Genomic DNA, 16866 nt, shown 5'->3' with positions numbered 1-16866 from the left:
CTTCACAGTAAGATCATAAAACTAATTCATGTGAAGTGTATAGTTACTTGAAGTGGTGAGGAAGATGGACACCACAAGTAATTATCTTTCATGCTCTTTATTCTACCTACTTACAAAAAATACTTATACACCCTGGTGTCTTGAATCCAATTTCAAATAATTATCCATTACGGCTCAATCCACTGCACCACTCTCCTGCATTCCAACATACGGGTCTGTTACCCCTGTAGCAATTATCTTTGAGGGATGCTACAGTCTGACTTCAAACTACATGAAAGTAATGCTTACTGGAAAACAATAATAAGTAGGTTTCAAGGACTGTAGAAGGTTATGTCTGGAGTCAATGCAGTCCCTTACTAATCTCAAATCATGTTTTTTTATTAATAGAATAAAATGTGTTGTTGTTTTTTTATTATTATTATTTGATCTCTTGCATACCAGAGTTAGCAAATGTATCTCAATGCCAATCAAGCCAAGGCCACTCCTATTGCAATGGCTTTGATTATTTTTTTTCCCTCTCTTTTTTCCTTTTAGTAAAGAATTTTTCTCAGCATATTTTGAAAAACGGTACCTGATCTCCAAATCCTTATCGGTCATATAGACAATAAGCTTAGTTTCAGCTTTCTGTATTGGTGTCAATAGACAGATAGTTCAGCACAAAAAAATATAACATTCCTACAGTAAATTGTGAACATTCCTGTTAATCTTGCTTTGTACAGGCTATGTACGCTAGCTGTAAAATTAAGGAGACAATCGTACTGAAATAAAACTAAGAAAAAATTAGCAAAACTCTAGACTGGACTGTTACATTGCATTGTTCTTCAAGTCAAGTCAAGTCATCCTTTATTTATAGAGCACATTTAAAAACAACAAAAGTTGAGCCAAAGTGCTTTACAGATCAAACAAACAAAATAAGAGTAATACAGAAACAAATTCATTTAAAATTAAATGTAAAACATTTGGAATACTGCATCATAAAATGTATCCCTTTCGAAATATTCAATAATTTTTCCAAAAGCTACAGAGTAAAAATAAGTTTTTAAAGAAGATTTAAAAATGGCTAATGATGAAGCTGACCTCACATGGAAAGGGAGACTGTTCCAGAGATTAGGACCACAGAAAAGGCACGATCGCCCTTAGATCTATAGCGACAATGAAAGACCCTTAATAAAAGTTGATCAGAAGACCTAAACACTCTGATAGGGGAATAAGGGTGTAGAAGATTGCTGATGTATTGGGGTGCAAGACCAGATAATGCCTTGTAGACATAAATCAAAATTTTACAGTGTAGAGATGCTAAAACAGGGGAAATGTGATCCCTATTTCTTGACCCTATTAAAAGCCTAGCTGACGCATTTTGAACTAGCTGTAGGCGGGATAATACAGTTTGGGGCAGACCAATGTACAGTGAATTGCAATAGTCTAACCTTGATGTAATAAGTGAGTGGATCACAATTTTGATGTCTTTATAAGAAAGAAGGTGTTTAATTTTTGCAAAAGATCTCAAGTGAAAAAAACTACCCTTAACAACAGCACTAATCTGCTTATTGAAAAGTAGCGAGGAGTCTAAAATCACACCAAGACTCCTCACATGATCTTGTACATTCGACGACAGAGGACCTAACTGAACTACCAGACCAGGTAAGGAGGACATGGAGGAACCTAAAATCAGAACTTCAGTTTTGGTTTCATTTAATTGTAAGAAATAATTTGCCAGTGTTTAATATCTTTGAAACAATTTAGGGCATTCTCGGATGAACAATTCTAGTCTACACTCACTGGGAAATAAAATTGGGAATCGTCCGCGTAACAGTGATAAGATATGCTGTACTTCTGAAAAAATTGAGCTCAAAGGAAGCATATACAGTGAAAATAAAAACGGTCCTAAAATTGACCCTTGAGGAACACCACACTGTAAATGAGCCGAAGTAGAAGAATAATTACCTAAATTTACACAGAACTTCCTGTCTTTTAGATAGGAGGAAAACCACTGGAGAACCATACCCTGGATGCCAACCATACATTCTAAACAATTGAGGAGAATATTATGGTCGATTATGTCAAATGCTGCACTAAGATCTAATAAAACTAAGACGACAGGTGAACCTGAATCCATGGAGAGCTAAATATCATTATTGACCTTCAGCAATGCAGATTCAGTGCTGTGCAGGGGTCTAAAACCTACGGAAGAGCATTAGGGTCACTTAAGAGAGAGAAAAAATATATATATTTTGAGAAAAAAAATCAAAACTTTTGAGAAAAAAATGCAAAAGTTTTGAGATATAAAGTCGAAATAAACTTTTGAGAAAAAAAGTCAAAAGTTTTGAAATTTAAAGGCGAAATAAACTTTTGAGAAAAAAAGTTGAAAGTTCAGGTTCAAACACCATCAGCGTCGATATGGCGTCGATAGGGGACTGGGCAAAACCTGAAACCCCGGAACAATGGAAAGATTTACAAAGACGTCTACAACAGAAAAATACTTATTCTGAGCTTTCAGAAATGTGTGTTTTAATTGCAAATATTGTATTACATAATGTAAATAATATTAATAATGAACTTTAATACTAATAATAACATTAACAACACCAATAGAAGTATTATTATTATTATTATTATTATATATACACATTTTCTACAATTTGTTAAACTGAACAGAATTTGTAAAAGTAATAGTGGCATTAAGGTGCAATAGTGCTACAACAGTTTCATGCTGGGGAGCCATTTGTCGGACTGGGAAGAGACAACCAAATAAGTGTCCCCAATGCCACAAGTTTGTGTCTTAGATTGGGTTGTTAGCTTTCCAAGGGTTGCTTTCTAATATTGAAAAGACAACTCCCCAAAATCATCATAGTCCTTTTTAAGGTAGAATTGTTTTTTGCTGGGGAGTTATTTTTGGAACTGGAAACATACACCCAAAATAGTTTACAATATTGCTCTATTCGAGCGATTAATAAGGCTTATTAGCGTTCCGAGGCATACTTTTCATTACATTACATTATTTGTCATTTAGCAGATGCTCTTATCCAGGGCGACTTACATTTGTACCCATTTATACAGCTGGGCATTTTACTGGAGCAATTGTGAAGTACCTGCTCAAGGGTACAAGAGCACTGCCCCACTCAGGATTTGAACCCACAACTTAGACATCAATAATTCCCTTTTATACCTACATTTCAGTTCAATACAGCTCTACACAGTCTTTTTAACTTCATGACAACCTTCTCCTCATCTAGAACCCATTTGGGGTTTTGCCCAGTCCCTTATAACACCATATCGATGCTGTTGTGTTTGAACCTGAACTTTCAACTTTTTTCCTCAAAAGTTTATTTCGACTTTAAATCTCAAAACTTTTGACTTTTTTTCTCAAAACTTTTGAATTTTTTTCTCAAAGAATATTTTTTTTTCTCTCTCTTAAGTGACCCTAATGCTCTTCTGTAGAAACCAGACTGACATTTATCTAAAATATTGAATGTATTTAGATAGCAGAGCTGCAAATAAACAACTCTCTCCAAAACCTTGGAAATATAAGGCAGTTTGGAAATTGGTCTGGAATTATTGTGTATTGCTGAGTCCAAAAAAGTTTTTTTTAACGAAGGATGTAGAGTTGCATGTTTAAAACTACTTGGAACAACTGCACTTACTAATGGGCTGTTGGTTAGAGCTAACACACTAGAACTAATAGTCGTAAACACTTCTTTAAGAAAGAATATCCAGCTTATAGCCGGAACACTTCATCTGCTAACTGCTAACTCAATGTACATATTAACATCAGCGTAACAACATACATAAATATTATTATTATTATTAACAGTATTCATATCTATGTCAGATTATTTGCACATGTGTCAACTGGCAATTCTGCACAGTTGCATCATGGTAGCTACAGCATGTCTGAGTTTGTCAGCAACAACAACAAGGCAAAATAAGACGCAACAATATTACTAATGACCGCTGACCGCGATGCCTCCGATACCTCACCGTATCGTCCGGTCACTGAGGGAGGAGCGCCATCCAGGAAGAGGCGCAGCGGGAGGAGCGGGGGTCCGGGCCGGCCGCTGCGGCGCAGGAGCGCTGACGTCCCGGCTGAGCAAATAGTTGGGATTCCGCTTCCGTTTCCCAGGCTGAGACCCTGATTTCATCAAGTGCACGAACGCTTTCCCCGCTACAGCAGCGCGGCGCGGCGATGGCTTCCTCACCTCAGAAATCTCCGTCTTCTCCCAAGTCTCCGACCCCGAAATCGCCACCTTCAAGGAAGAAAGATGACTCTTTTCTGGGGAAACTTGGAGGAACTTTGGCGAGAAGAAAAAAAGCGAAAGAAGGTAGTTTGGCCGACACGCATTTTGAATCATCACTTTTTAGACTTTGTTGGGCACAGCTGTAATCGTCACATTTGTATATTTCATCTACTTTATTCACGGATACGCGAGTTTGACGAGAGTACGCAAATGTAGCGCAGTTAGATCATTAATATTACGTAGGTGCACCACAGCCCAGCACAAAGTAACGCAAAGTGTGTGATTTCTTTATGAGCCGTAGAAATGCTGCGAAAATAAACTTATCCCGTTGTGCATGCATGGGTGCGCCCAGACCTTGGACATATTGGACGTGACGTCACTGAGCCTCAATGTTTGTAGTGTTGCAACTAGAAAGAGGATTATTAAGTAACAAGATATGAGAATCGGCTCCATACTTTGACTTGAGCAGATCTGAATGTGATTGTCGCTGATTATGTATATTTACGACGTGTATTTGTGTTTTATGATTAACATGTGAGTATCCATAGCCTAGAGCTGGAGTTTGAAGGTGTCGCCCAGATTCCTGCACTTTTACGGAGTTTCTCCCTGAGTGCGCTGCGCTGGCGCACAAAACAAGCATCCTTAGTTCCGATATAGACCTCCACTCTGTGCTTATGACATGAAGTTACCCTACATTAATTCAAAACTTTACAAATGATCTCCCTCAGTAACTACCACAATAATAAGTGCTATATTAAGTAATACTGACACAGTTAACAAAATGCAAACAGTTCTCTTGCGTTATAGCAATGGTTCTATTGTAATGGATTTATTGAGGCCTTTTTTGCTATGGGATGCTATAGTTTGAACTTGTGAATGTACATATAGCTTAAAAGCTGGAAACTGGAATGCTACCAGCATAAAGTTAGTTAATGTTTGGAAAAATACCAAATCAAGAATAAACCACTGGGTGGATGAACACTAATTGAGTTATGCAATAGGGAAGATGTGTTTTAGTGGCCTATGTTTTTATCACAATACCTGATGGCAATGTGAAACACTTATTACGGCCTATGAAATCCAGAAATCAGGTATTTTCAGCGAAAGAGGGGTAGAGTGGTAGATTCCAGAGGGAATGAAATGGAGAAATCAGTAGAAGGTAAAGAGGAGGAGATCAGAATTGGAAAGGTTAAGCTTGAGATGATTAAATGGTTTAGAAGCTAAGTGTAAAAGCAGGGTACCTCTATATGCCTGTTCTGGGGACATTTAGATGACACTCCCATGCACTGCTGTGGTACACCAATGACTTGGACATTAAGTTTCAACACAAACCCCACAATGGACAACACTCCGGCTTTAGATTTACTGAACAGGGAAAGTGATCTCACTGTGACCATCACCAGGACAAGCGGTGTAGAAAATGGATGGAGGGATGAAAGTGATCTTTGCACAGATCATTTTCCTATAGAAAGACAGTTTGTTATTAATAAAAACACTGCAGAGCACTCATTTCCTCTTTGATCTTTCTGATAACTGGGAAAAAACTGACTATAGTGTAAATATTAGTTTTTTGTTTCAAGATTAAAACGCCATGAAGGGCATGTGGTGAAAACAAGGCTCCTAAAAGCCTGAGATCAGCCCAGTGTGTGTATGTGTGATTACAGAAAAGTTTTTCCAGCTGCATAATGAAACTGCTGAGAGCACTGACACTCTGCCTTCACGCCAGTAAAACACACCTGTTCATCACAGTCTTTCTCTGTTGACATTACCGTACTAAATGGAAAAAGTGTCATTTGTAACTGTTATTCACAAACACCCATATGCTCTTTCACTCTCAATGGCAGGGCTGTATCGAAGTTGTCAGTAGCTGTATAATCTGTGTCGTGATGATTTTTTATTTTCCAAAAGTGGTAGTTTTTGGTGTTGCAAGTATTGTGGACTTCAGTTTCCAAATTGACTACTTTTTTGACTACTTGCTCATACTTGTGAAAGGTTTGCTTAAAATCAAATGGCACACTATTATAACTGAGGAAAACTATCTACAGGATTAAACCCTGGTGTACCAGAATCCTGAACATATTTGGGATCAATACAATATGCAATTTATTTCTGCGTATTTCTTACTTTATACAGTTTAATGTCTGTTTTGTTTGACTTGTGTGCAGATTAAATTGATTAGGTACATGTTAGGTTCTTTTGACCCCAATAATACCATACTTGAACAGCACAGCCAGATCTCTGTTTATATTAGGCCCAGTGCTTTGCCTTGTATGGTATATGGTATTCCCCTACAGTAATAACGTAGGAATGAAGGAACAAGAGATACGAAGAAAAACCCATGCAGTTAATATTATGTCAATATGAAGTTCTTACTACTTTATTGAAATATGAAAATTATACTATTTTCCTGATCTGTTCCATAGTATTATTCTTATCATATTATCATAACTTTGCAACTGCAAGAGGACACTTCCGTAGGATTTTAAGGTTCTTTGCTCATTGTTTTAATGTGTTCTTCTCACTTGCTTTAGCATAATAACAGGGGCTGGATGATTGTCATGATCATAGAAAAATGCAGCATCCTTCACTTTGTTTGAAATACAAAACCTACAATGATCCGTTCTAGTGTCATTTATCAGTGAAGTCATGCAGTCAATGACTGGATACAAGGAACTCCTGCAGATCAGGGGTTTGGCGCATTATATTTGGAAATAGGGTTTTTAGTTAGCAAAAACAATAATCAGACTTTTAATTATGATAGTGTTTTCAAGAGATTTTCTCCAGAAATGCTGCACGAAGACCTGGATCTTTAATCTCTGAAAATGCTTCCTAGCGGTAATATTTTCATTAAAAGTTATGTGAAATGTACCACATAAAATTAATATTGAGCAGATCAAAATATGAGATTGCAAAATCTATGTTTATTAAGGTTACACATTTTGTATAAATGTCCCCTGAAGTCCCTAATGGACACAAGCCTAATCGATCAGTTTTATTCCCAATCCTCTGATGTTGTGGTGTGTTTGCACTGATGAAGCTTTCTCACAATGAGGCTGCCAGGCTGCCGTTTTTACACAGCGAAAGAAAATGCAGCTTACCAGGATGTTTGAAGGACTGATTGGATTTAATGTAAAGTCTTTTCAGTCCCATGTGGCAAAATATTAAATTATGAACACTCGGCCATTTGGACAATTTGATATTTTGTGGTGAGAGCCAGGTTTTTCAATGAGGACTAGCGACAGCGCTGTTAAAAAGAGAGCGAGACAGAGAGAGAGACAGAGAATCCATCTAGCAGATAGGAGTGGGAGGCAGGAGCTGGCTCTAAAAGGTTCATAACATTTTAGTTCATATTATTCAGAGAAGATGCAGAGAAGATGAAGGTGCCTGCGCTACAATGCAATGGGGTGTGGTGCACTGTGTCCACAAGGTAGGAGCTTCCTTCTGCCCTCTTGAATTTGTGGAGGAGATCTGTCATCAGTGCTCTGAGCATCACAGTCAGGGCCAGAGTTTTATGCATGCACTTTTATTAGCTTTATAGCTGACCCTGAGAAATAATTAGAAGCAGGTATTCCTTTTTTCTTCTACTTGTGGGTGTACTTAATTTTTTCTACCACTTCAGGGTATATGTTCTAATATAGTGCATACTTGGTGTACATTCATTAGGTACTGTACTTCTAAATGATAGACGTATATGAATGTATTTTGTTCCAGAGTCTTGATTCGAGTGCAAGAGTACCGGTTCTTCTTGTAGTAATGTTTTAAGATGTTCTGGACACAGAACACAGAGAGATTTCAAAAACCAGATGTCTAATTTAAACCCTGTGGCACAGTTTTCTTTTCTTTTTCTTTTTTTTTCTTTTTTTTTTTTTTTAAAGCCTTGTAGGGGTCTCAAAAATAAGTGTTCTAATTTAGGTTCGATTGAGCGAGAGGCAGCACGTATCAATCGTAGTGTTGATTGCCAGGATGTAGACGTCCCCTGTTGCTGCAAGCCTACGGAGCGACAGATGCAGTGCCACAAGCTACTTCCGATGGAAGCTGTGAAATCCAGCACAGAGTGTTCTCCAGCACTTTGTCCATGTCAGGACCTCCCCACACATCGCTTCTCGGCATTGTTACAGCGAGCTTTCCTCTGGGGAAAAACACATTGACACTCCCTGGAGTGTGATGAAAGTACTATTGCAGCCTGGTATTAATTGTTGGTTTATTTATTTAATTAATTATACAACGAGGAAGATGTTCTTAGAAATTAGCCTGACTGACTATGATCTTCGAGAAATGGCTGGCTGGGATTATCCGATCGATAAGCTCCTAGCAACCAGTAAAGCTTGATGGGCCAACTGGCTTCCTCTCACTCGTGACTTTAATATGTTCTTTGTTCTTTTCACCTACCATTGGCCAAACTCCATGTCAAAAATGAATGGGGTGAGTTTGTTATTACAAAGCAGAGAGACTTACTTTATAGCAACACAATCCGGAAGGAAAATGCAAAACCTCCTAAATGTGGTATCCAATTTATAACAAAAGTCTTTGTGTTGAAAATAGGGTAGTTAGTGCAGCTTTGTAAACTTCTCTCTCTATACTTGTTTTGTGTGTGTTATGAACTGATGGGAATTGTTTAGGAAAACTAATAACAGCTCACGGCAAACTGTTAGATGCAATTTGATGCCAAATTGTTTGTTGAGTGTGAACCAAGACACTCCAGAAGAGGTCAGCTAGCCTCTTCATAAAGACAGTCAAAATGTCCATGTAGAGGGCATCTTCACTCCATTCACCTCCTTCAGGTGGTACCAAATGTAGTGACTTACCAACATAATTACTACTTCATGGTCTTAAGTGATCTGTTGTGTAGTGTCTCAGGAAACGTTTGGTACTTCGAGTTGTCTTCAGCAATCTACTATGTGTTTTTGAATATACCGAGGAGACCAGACTTTTAAAAGCTTGATTTTCACTAGCTTCAAGCAAGATTGATCTGCAGTTTCTCTCCGCTTTGAAGCCAGTATTCTTCATGTCGGAAACCAGATAATCTGATGTTGTTCATGGCATGCGATGCGTTTTCCTTAATGAAATAAATGGTGAGCAGCAATGTAAACAAAACCTTTCTGTTTGTGCAGACTGAGGGGCGTGGAGGAGGTAAGTGCTATAAGATGCTTCCTCCTCATAATGTGTGTATGTTTGTTCAGTCCAGCAGTAAATAGATCTAAAGCAGAGATGATTGTACAGCTCAAGGTCTTCTTGCAACCACGTGTTATCTAAAGCAAGGTTCTGTGCTGCTTTGTAAAAAGTTAATATCCTAATCCCTATTTAGTATTCTGACAAACCAGGAACCTGTGGTGCAGAATGGATATTAAAACAATGCATTTTCAGCTTTTACTGTACAAAACAAAACAAAATATCTCCCACTATAACAATCCAGCCATACCTGAAGGTTTTGAAAACCTTTCTGTTTTTGTGAGTGAACTGAACTAACCTTAAGTCACTGACACCAATTCTATACCATACCTGACAATAAACTGTACAGTATTTTTTGTTTGTTTATTTATTCACTTAACATTAAAAAAAATGTAGGAGTCGACTGAAGTTAGCCCTTCAAGTGGCTGTAGCTTCTGTTCAGTTGTCACGCAGCTTCTTGCTTGTAGGTTACATTTGAAAGCTTGCATGTCATGTTAACTATTTTCTGAGAATTTTACGTACTTTTTCTGTGGAGCAGAAGAGCAGGGAGGAAGTAGTTATTTCTATAGCACTCAAGATTAAATAGCTTTTAGGCCAACCACAAGTCAATTTCAGTTTACCATTACACCTTTGTTCCAATCAGACAAACACCTATCCTTTCTGTGCCTGGTACCTTAGCAATGCAAACTGTGGTCCCAAAAACATAAGTCTGTGCACTCAAATATTGCAATTATGCTCACAACATACTTTTAAGTTTTTTGAATGAATGTGTTGACTACAGTGTGTTTTTTCTGAAGAGTATATGCAAATGTATACCCTCATCATAATCCAACAACTGTGTTGACCATTGGCATGATTTTCTGAATTGTCAAAGTTTTAATCTGGTGCACAATGGTACTGTATCTGCTTTTCATAACCCAGCTCTTTTATTTCATGCATCGGCTTAAATATGAAAGTTTCTCCATCATATAATACATTTCAAGCAGAACCACAGAGCATTATTGTCTTTTGGTGTTTAAAGCATGGTTTAACTTTTATTTTCTTCTAAACCTAGCAAAAGCCATGGAAAATTGGAGAAGAGACCCCTTGTTAGAGCAAAAATAGTGTGCTGTACTGTTGCTCTGCAATTTTTTCATGAAGGCTATTGCAGTGCAATCCTGGTGTGAGACATAAAAAAACACAGCGCAGTTTAACTTAAGGGAAAGTGCAATAAATTGGGACAAATAACTGAGAAGTGTAGTTAGGCTGCCTATTAGCCGTATGTAAGTCCCAATTATACTGCTATCATCTGCAGTTAAGCTGCACTCCAGAGGTAATTGTTCCAATTTAGTTTGCTGCCACTGCAATTAGAGTACACATGTTGTTTGAGAGGGTTGTCTTTCCTGACTTAAAAAAAAAAAAAAGAATCCACACAGGTGAGCACAAGGTTTGGTGTGGAAGAAATTATATACTGTATGCCAGCACTACTGTAAAAATCAAAGAGGTTCCTTTCCGAAGCAAAGCATTTTAAGTGGAGAAGAATCTTGGCCCACAAAATATATAGGCCCTATATATATATGTGTGTGTGTGTGTGTGTGTTTATGTATGTATGTATATATATATATATATATATATAGCAGCAGCAGCAGCCTTTATTGATCCAATACTGGATGATCGCTTCGCCAAGATATTTCTACTTATATCGATGTACAGCATCTTTTTTTTTCATCTCGCAGCATCCATTCCCCTAAGCATCCTTTGTCCATCTTTGGTCTGTTCTTGCTGCAGTGTGTCAGACCCATTGCCATTTTAAAATCTGTACACTTTCAATGATGTCACATTTTTGTTTGTTCTAGGATCCATTTATTCGTTTTTCTGTCTCTTCTTGTTTTTCCAAGCATACATCTTCCCATGTTCCTTTGTATCGTTTCCAGTTTCTGTTCCATCTTTGTCTTTATTGTACAGGTTTTAGAGCCATAGGTGAGCACTGGTAGTATGCATTGATCAAGTACTTTTCTTCACAAGCAAATGGGTAGATTTCTTTCAACAGCATGCTGTTTCTTCCAAATGCACTACTTCCCATGTATACTCTTTGTATTATTGCTTCAAGTATCTTTTTATATATAATATACACCGATCAGCCATAACATTATGACCACTGACAGGTGAAGTGAATAACACTGATAATCTCGTTATCATGGCACCTGTCAGTGGGTGGGATATATTAGGCAGCAAGTGAACATTTTGTCCTCAAAGTTGATGTGTTAGAAGCAGGAAAAATGGGCAAGCGTAAGGATCTGAGCGACTTTGACACGGGCCAAATTGTGATGGCTAGACGACTGGGTCAGAGCATCTCCAAAACTGCAGCTCTTGTGGGATGTTCCCGGTCTGCAGTGGTCAGTACCTATCAAAAGTGGTCCAAGGAGGGAAAAGCGGTGAACCGGCGACAGGGTCATGGGAGGCCAAGATTCATTGATGCACGTGGGGAGCGAAGGCTGGCCCGTGTGGTCCGATCCAACAGACGAGCTACTGTAGCTCAAATTGCTGAAAAAGTGAATGCTGGTTCTGATAGAAAGGTGTCAGAACACACAGTACACTGCAGTTTGTTGCGTATGGGGCTGCGTAGCCGCAGACCAGTCAGGGTGCCCATGCTGACCCCTGTCCACTGCCAAAAGCGCCTACAATGGGCACATGAGCATCAGAACTGGACCACGGAGCAATGGATGAAGGTGGCCTGGTCTGATGAATCACGAGTTCAAGGTGTTGACTTGGCCTCCAAATTCCCCAGATCCCAATCCAATCGAGCATCTGTGGGATGTGCTGGACAAACAAGTCCAATCCATGGAGGCCCCACCTCGCAACTTACAGGACTTAAAGGATCTGCTGCTAATGTCTTGGTGCCAGATACCACAGCACACCTTCAGAGGTCTAGTGGAGTCCCTGCCTCGAAGGGGCCGGGCTGTTTTGGTGGCAAAATGGGGACCTACACAATATTAGGCAGGTGGTCATAATGTTATGGCTGATCGGTGTATATCATGTTTTTATATATTGTGTATACAGGGAAAAATACATAATAAAGGAGAAAGCGAGTATCATCTAGTTACTCAAATGTTTAAGTACAAATATAAATAGCAAACGTGGATAAAGAAAGGGTGAAATGGGTTTAATGATAACAAATTAAATAGAAAAGCATATTAACATATTTGAGACTGAGAGTTCAAGCCATTTTACAACACTCACCTAGATTAGATCCCCTAACTTAATTTATTTTTTGTCTGCTTTGGTTTTATCTTCTGAAACCTTCTTACCAGCCTCACAGTTTGTTTTGCATATGTAAATGTGAGAGAATCGTTAAAGTCAAACTTTTGCTCCTTATCTTGACTATGTTTTCCCAGTGTCTGAACTCCAGGAGGAAGGGATGAATGCCATAAATCTCCCTCTCAGCCCAATTCCCTTTGAGCTCGACCCGGAGGACACCATGTTGGGTAAGACCCTGAGAATATAACCACCAGTGCATCAAGCATTTATATATATATATATATATATATATATATATGTATGTTATATATTATATTGCAGTTATCTTTTGTATCTGTGTGACTTTCTCCTGTGTTCACTTTTACAGAGGAGAATGAAGTCAGAACTATGGTGGATCCAAACTCAAGAAACGATCCTAAACTTCAGGAGCTTATGAAGGTCAGCAAGAAGGCATTTACTGAACAACCTAATATTTCATAATTGAGTGTTAGCATTTCTAGATAACCATATATTATATTTTGAATAACATGTATTTCATGTTATAAATGACTTTGTATTTGCTAGAATGCATTGGTTGTTTGGTTTTTGTTGTTGCTGAGTTTTTCCATGGTACAAACCAATGAAAATCATGAAGCAATTACTGTCACCAGATGACCTGAGGCCCAATGGTAAAGCACAACGCCTTGAAGTCTATTCAGCAGTGGAATACTTTCTTGCAGGGTTTAATTTGCTTAAGAAGTTGTTTTTATGGAGATTAGTTAGCCTCTTGGAGACCACAAATATCTGATCAGCAGCAACAACTGAGTATTAACAAGACCACATATTATTATATGTGTTACATAATTAATACATAATGAAGTCACAGAAAAATTATGAAAATATAAAGTTTTGCATTTAAATATGAATAGGATTTTCCATTACTTTCTCTTGATGTCACTTCAGATTTAAGTATCAAGAAGAAAAAACATTTCCAGTATCATTCCTGAAACAAATGAATTTGCTGTTGCTTGCCACAGGTCATAATAGACTGGATCAATGACGTGCTGGTGGGTGAAAGGATCATCGTCAAGGACCTTGCTGAGGATCTGTATGACGGGCAGGTCCTTCAGAAGCTCTTTGGTAAGAAAACCTGTTTGCTGCCTATTGCAGTGAAAGTGTTCAGATTCCCATTTGGTATATATTAGGAGCTGTGAATAATTTGTTATACCGCCACCTATCACATTCTCTATGATCTTTAATTTTTACCTGCAGAAAAGCTAGGGGAAGAGAAACTGAACGTTGCTGAAGTCACCCAATCAGAAATCGCCCAGAAACAGAAGCTGCAGACGGTCCTGGAAAAGATCAATGACACTCTGAAGATCTCCTCCAGGAATATCAAGTGGAATGTCGACTGTAAGTGTTGCTCTGCGATTGTGTAGCCTTGGTCAGCATCACGTCACTGTCGATCGATGATCCTGTATTTTATTTTTCAGAAGTTATTCTGGGGTTATCCTTAAGATCTCAAGAGCAGGCCTTGTGAATGTCTCCATACATTAGTAAAAATCAGTGGTATGAATGGGAAATGGTGTGGCACTTTATTTTGCTCCAAACATTTACAATACATTTCTGAGGCCAAAAGATCTGCTTATACTTTTTACATACTGCATTACATTCTGTTTTTCCTTAAAAGCAAGATGAGAGGAAAAAGTCTTGATCAGTCAGATTTCCTTAGATATATATATTAAGACTTTCAAAGTTTCTGATGGAATACAAAAAATCAAGGTTATAAAAGTTCTGAGGAAAAGTTTCTTTATTTGAATGGCTTTTGTAACTCCATAATATATTTATTACTGAATAGCAAATGTCAGAATAGCAATCTGCAGTATAGGAAATGCTCTAATGCCTATTATTATTGTATCTTTATATATTTATGCTAGCTTTTCATAGGGATGTATAATTTGAACATCACCAAAAGAAAAGACTTCAAGAAAAACAGAATGAAGGGGGGGTAACAACACATTCAACAACAAACTAACATCAACAACCCATTTCTCTATCTTTGTTTCTGCTCGGATAAAAACGAATCCACAGTGTAATACTTTATTTCATTGATTTTATTTTTTATGTGTGTAGGAGAATCAAAGCCTAATTTGGTTTGTTTTGCCAGTAAGTCCCTAGAGTTCAGAAAATGTCTCGTTGGTATCGTTCCATTGCCTGCCTGCCTCTGACATTATTCCTCGCAAAGTCATCCAGCGCTTTATCTCTCTTTACAATTTGGCATAGCAGTTTAAAATCCTCTAAAACAAGCATAAAGAAATAAATGTAACTACTCAAAAATTCTCAAGAGCACAACATGTCATTCAGTGCCCTTTAACTAAATATTAGTACCCTGTTCTTATCATGATGATTCTTTTGTACCACCATTACTTTTTGGTGAAGTTCATTCAAACTTCCTTGCCTTTTTATTCTTTATGGATTAAAAAAGAAAGCTCAGCAGATGAGTGGGATTACCAAAATAGAAATCTGTCATTCTTTTGTGCCCTTCCACTGTAGCTTATTTTAAATTGATTTTCTTTCTTTTTTTAAGATTTTTTTTCTTTTTGGGATTATTGTATTAGCAGAGGACTTGGAGATGATTGACAGGCTTGGTTTATACCAAATTGTCTATTGTCATGGTAACTGACGTTTGATAACTTAAGTGCGTCCACTCAAATAAAAAAGCTATTAATCGTTTAGTATGTAACCTTTGGCTGACCTATAGCTTGGCAACCATCAAAAGTTATTTAGCTATTAGAGGCAATGCAGCCACCAAAAAAAAAATCTGCCTTTTTTGTTGCATAACAAAGCTTGTTCCTCTGCTGTTATTATGTTCTGCCACTGAAGTAGTCTTTTTTCCCCCTATACTGTCTCTTTCAGTGGAAACTGCATTCAAATGTTTTTTGTAATGATATATTTAACAAGAGTTTCACACCAGCCTGTAATTTAAGTGCAGACAGTTATTCTACATGTCTGGTTGTTCTTTGTATGACAAAGAAAGCACTTTTGTTGTCAGTCTAAATTAGGGATGTTCTTTCTTCCAGAAAGTTACATAGAAGACAAATTTGTTGTTCAACAAAGAATATTTAATTATTGGGGTTAATTGTTAATGGTTTGGTTTACCAAAACCTTGAGTTGTGTGGCCCTGTGTCGATATGTTGCATCCACCCATAATATCATGTTGCATTTTCAACTACATAATTAGCCTCCTTAGTGTTAAATCACTTTTTTTTTTTTTTTTTTCTTTTTTCTTTTTCATCCCAATGTGAAATTGTCTAATATGATCTCTGTGCTATTGAGGTCAAATCAGCAGTGGCATAGGCTGAATTTGACACCAGCTTGTCCAGCCCACAGGATGCACCTTGCAAACCGGTCCCAAAGTCTTCATAACAATGTCCTGCTAAAAGTCATGGAATCTGAAAGCTACCAATCTTCTAAGATTTAACAGCTATACAAAGCATGCGCTGAATTCTGGATTGATATGACATTGAAACCTAAATATTAGAAGCCAGAGAATGCAGTTACATTTTAAAGATGATGCGAGCTGCTGAGACAGAGGCTGGGCTGTCTGACTCTTTCTGAAATCTCACCACCTGTTTGACAGCTATTGACTCCTGTTTACCTTTCACAGCTGTTCATGCGAAGAGTCTGGTGGCCATTTTGCACTTGTTAGTAGCCCTATCCCAGCATTTTAGAGCTCCCATCAGGCTTCCTGATCATGTGACCATACAAGTCGTGGTTGTTCAGGTAAGCATATCATCTTCGTATTGTGAAATACAATTACTCAGAGTAGTTACAATCCAGTATTAATTCCTCTTGCATTGACACTGGCTTTAATGGATTTTTTATGTATTATTTTTATTTAAACTGGCTATTTATACAGACCATATCAGTTCCAAACATTCATGCCTTTCAGTGTTGTATGTATTTGTTTATTCATCATTGGGAGATTCCAAGATGCAGCATTCCACTTGTTTTTCAACTTTGTGACTTTGTAGAAATCTATAAAATATCGGTAACGCTTTATAATAAGGTGCTGTAATTCCTCATTAATATATGAATACCACAGGATTAAAACATGAATACCTCATGAACATCATCTGAGTTCTGATATAACCCTAACCCTCTTATACATGTGATTAACATCAGAACTCAGATGAAGTGCATTACATGTTCATGTGTTTATCCTGTGGTGTTCATATATTAATTC

General features: G+C 37.7%; 1 protein-coding gene across 1 annotated transcript in view; it reads left to right on the top strand.

Moving 5' to 3' along the window:
- Window positions 1-4041: 4041 nt before the first annotated feature.
- The window catches only part of parvaa (parvin, alpha a), a 31239-nt gene continuing 18414 nt past the window's right edge, over window positions 4042-16866 (top strand). Inside the window, exons 1-6 of the mRNA XM_066700431.1 lie at window positions 4042-4319; window positions 12779-12868; window positions 13009-13079; window positions 13658-13760; window positions 13893-14033; window positions 16288-16403. Coding sequence (XP_066556528.1) covers window positions 4184-4319; window positions 12779-12868; window positions 13009-13079; window positions 13658-13760; window positions 13893-14033; window positions 16288-16403 — 657 coding nt within the window. The 5' untranslated portion in view covers window positions 4042-4183. The remainder of the gene's footprint in view (window positions 4320-12778; window positions 12869-13008; window positions 13080-13657; window positions 13761-13892; window positions 14034-16287; window positions 16404-16866) is intronic.

This window comes from Amia ocellicauda, chromosome 4, assembly GCF_036373705.1.
Source record: "Amia ocellicauda isolate fAmiCal2 chromosome 4, fAmiCal2.hap1, whole genome shotgun sequence".
Lineage (NCBI taxonomy): Eukaryota > Metazoa > Chordata > Actinopteri > Amiiformes > Amiidae > Amia > Amia ocellicauda.
The sequence above is the reverse complement of the archived record's forward strand: the minus strand, read 5'-3'. Positions and strand labels throughout refer to the sequence as shown.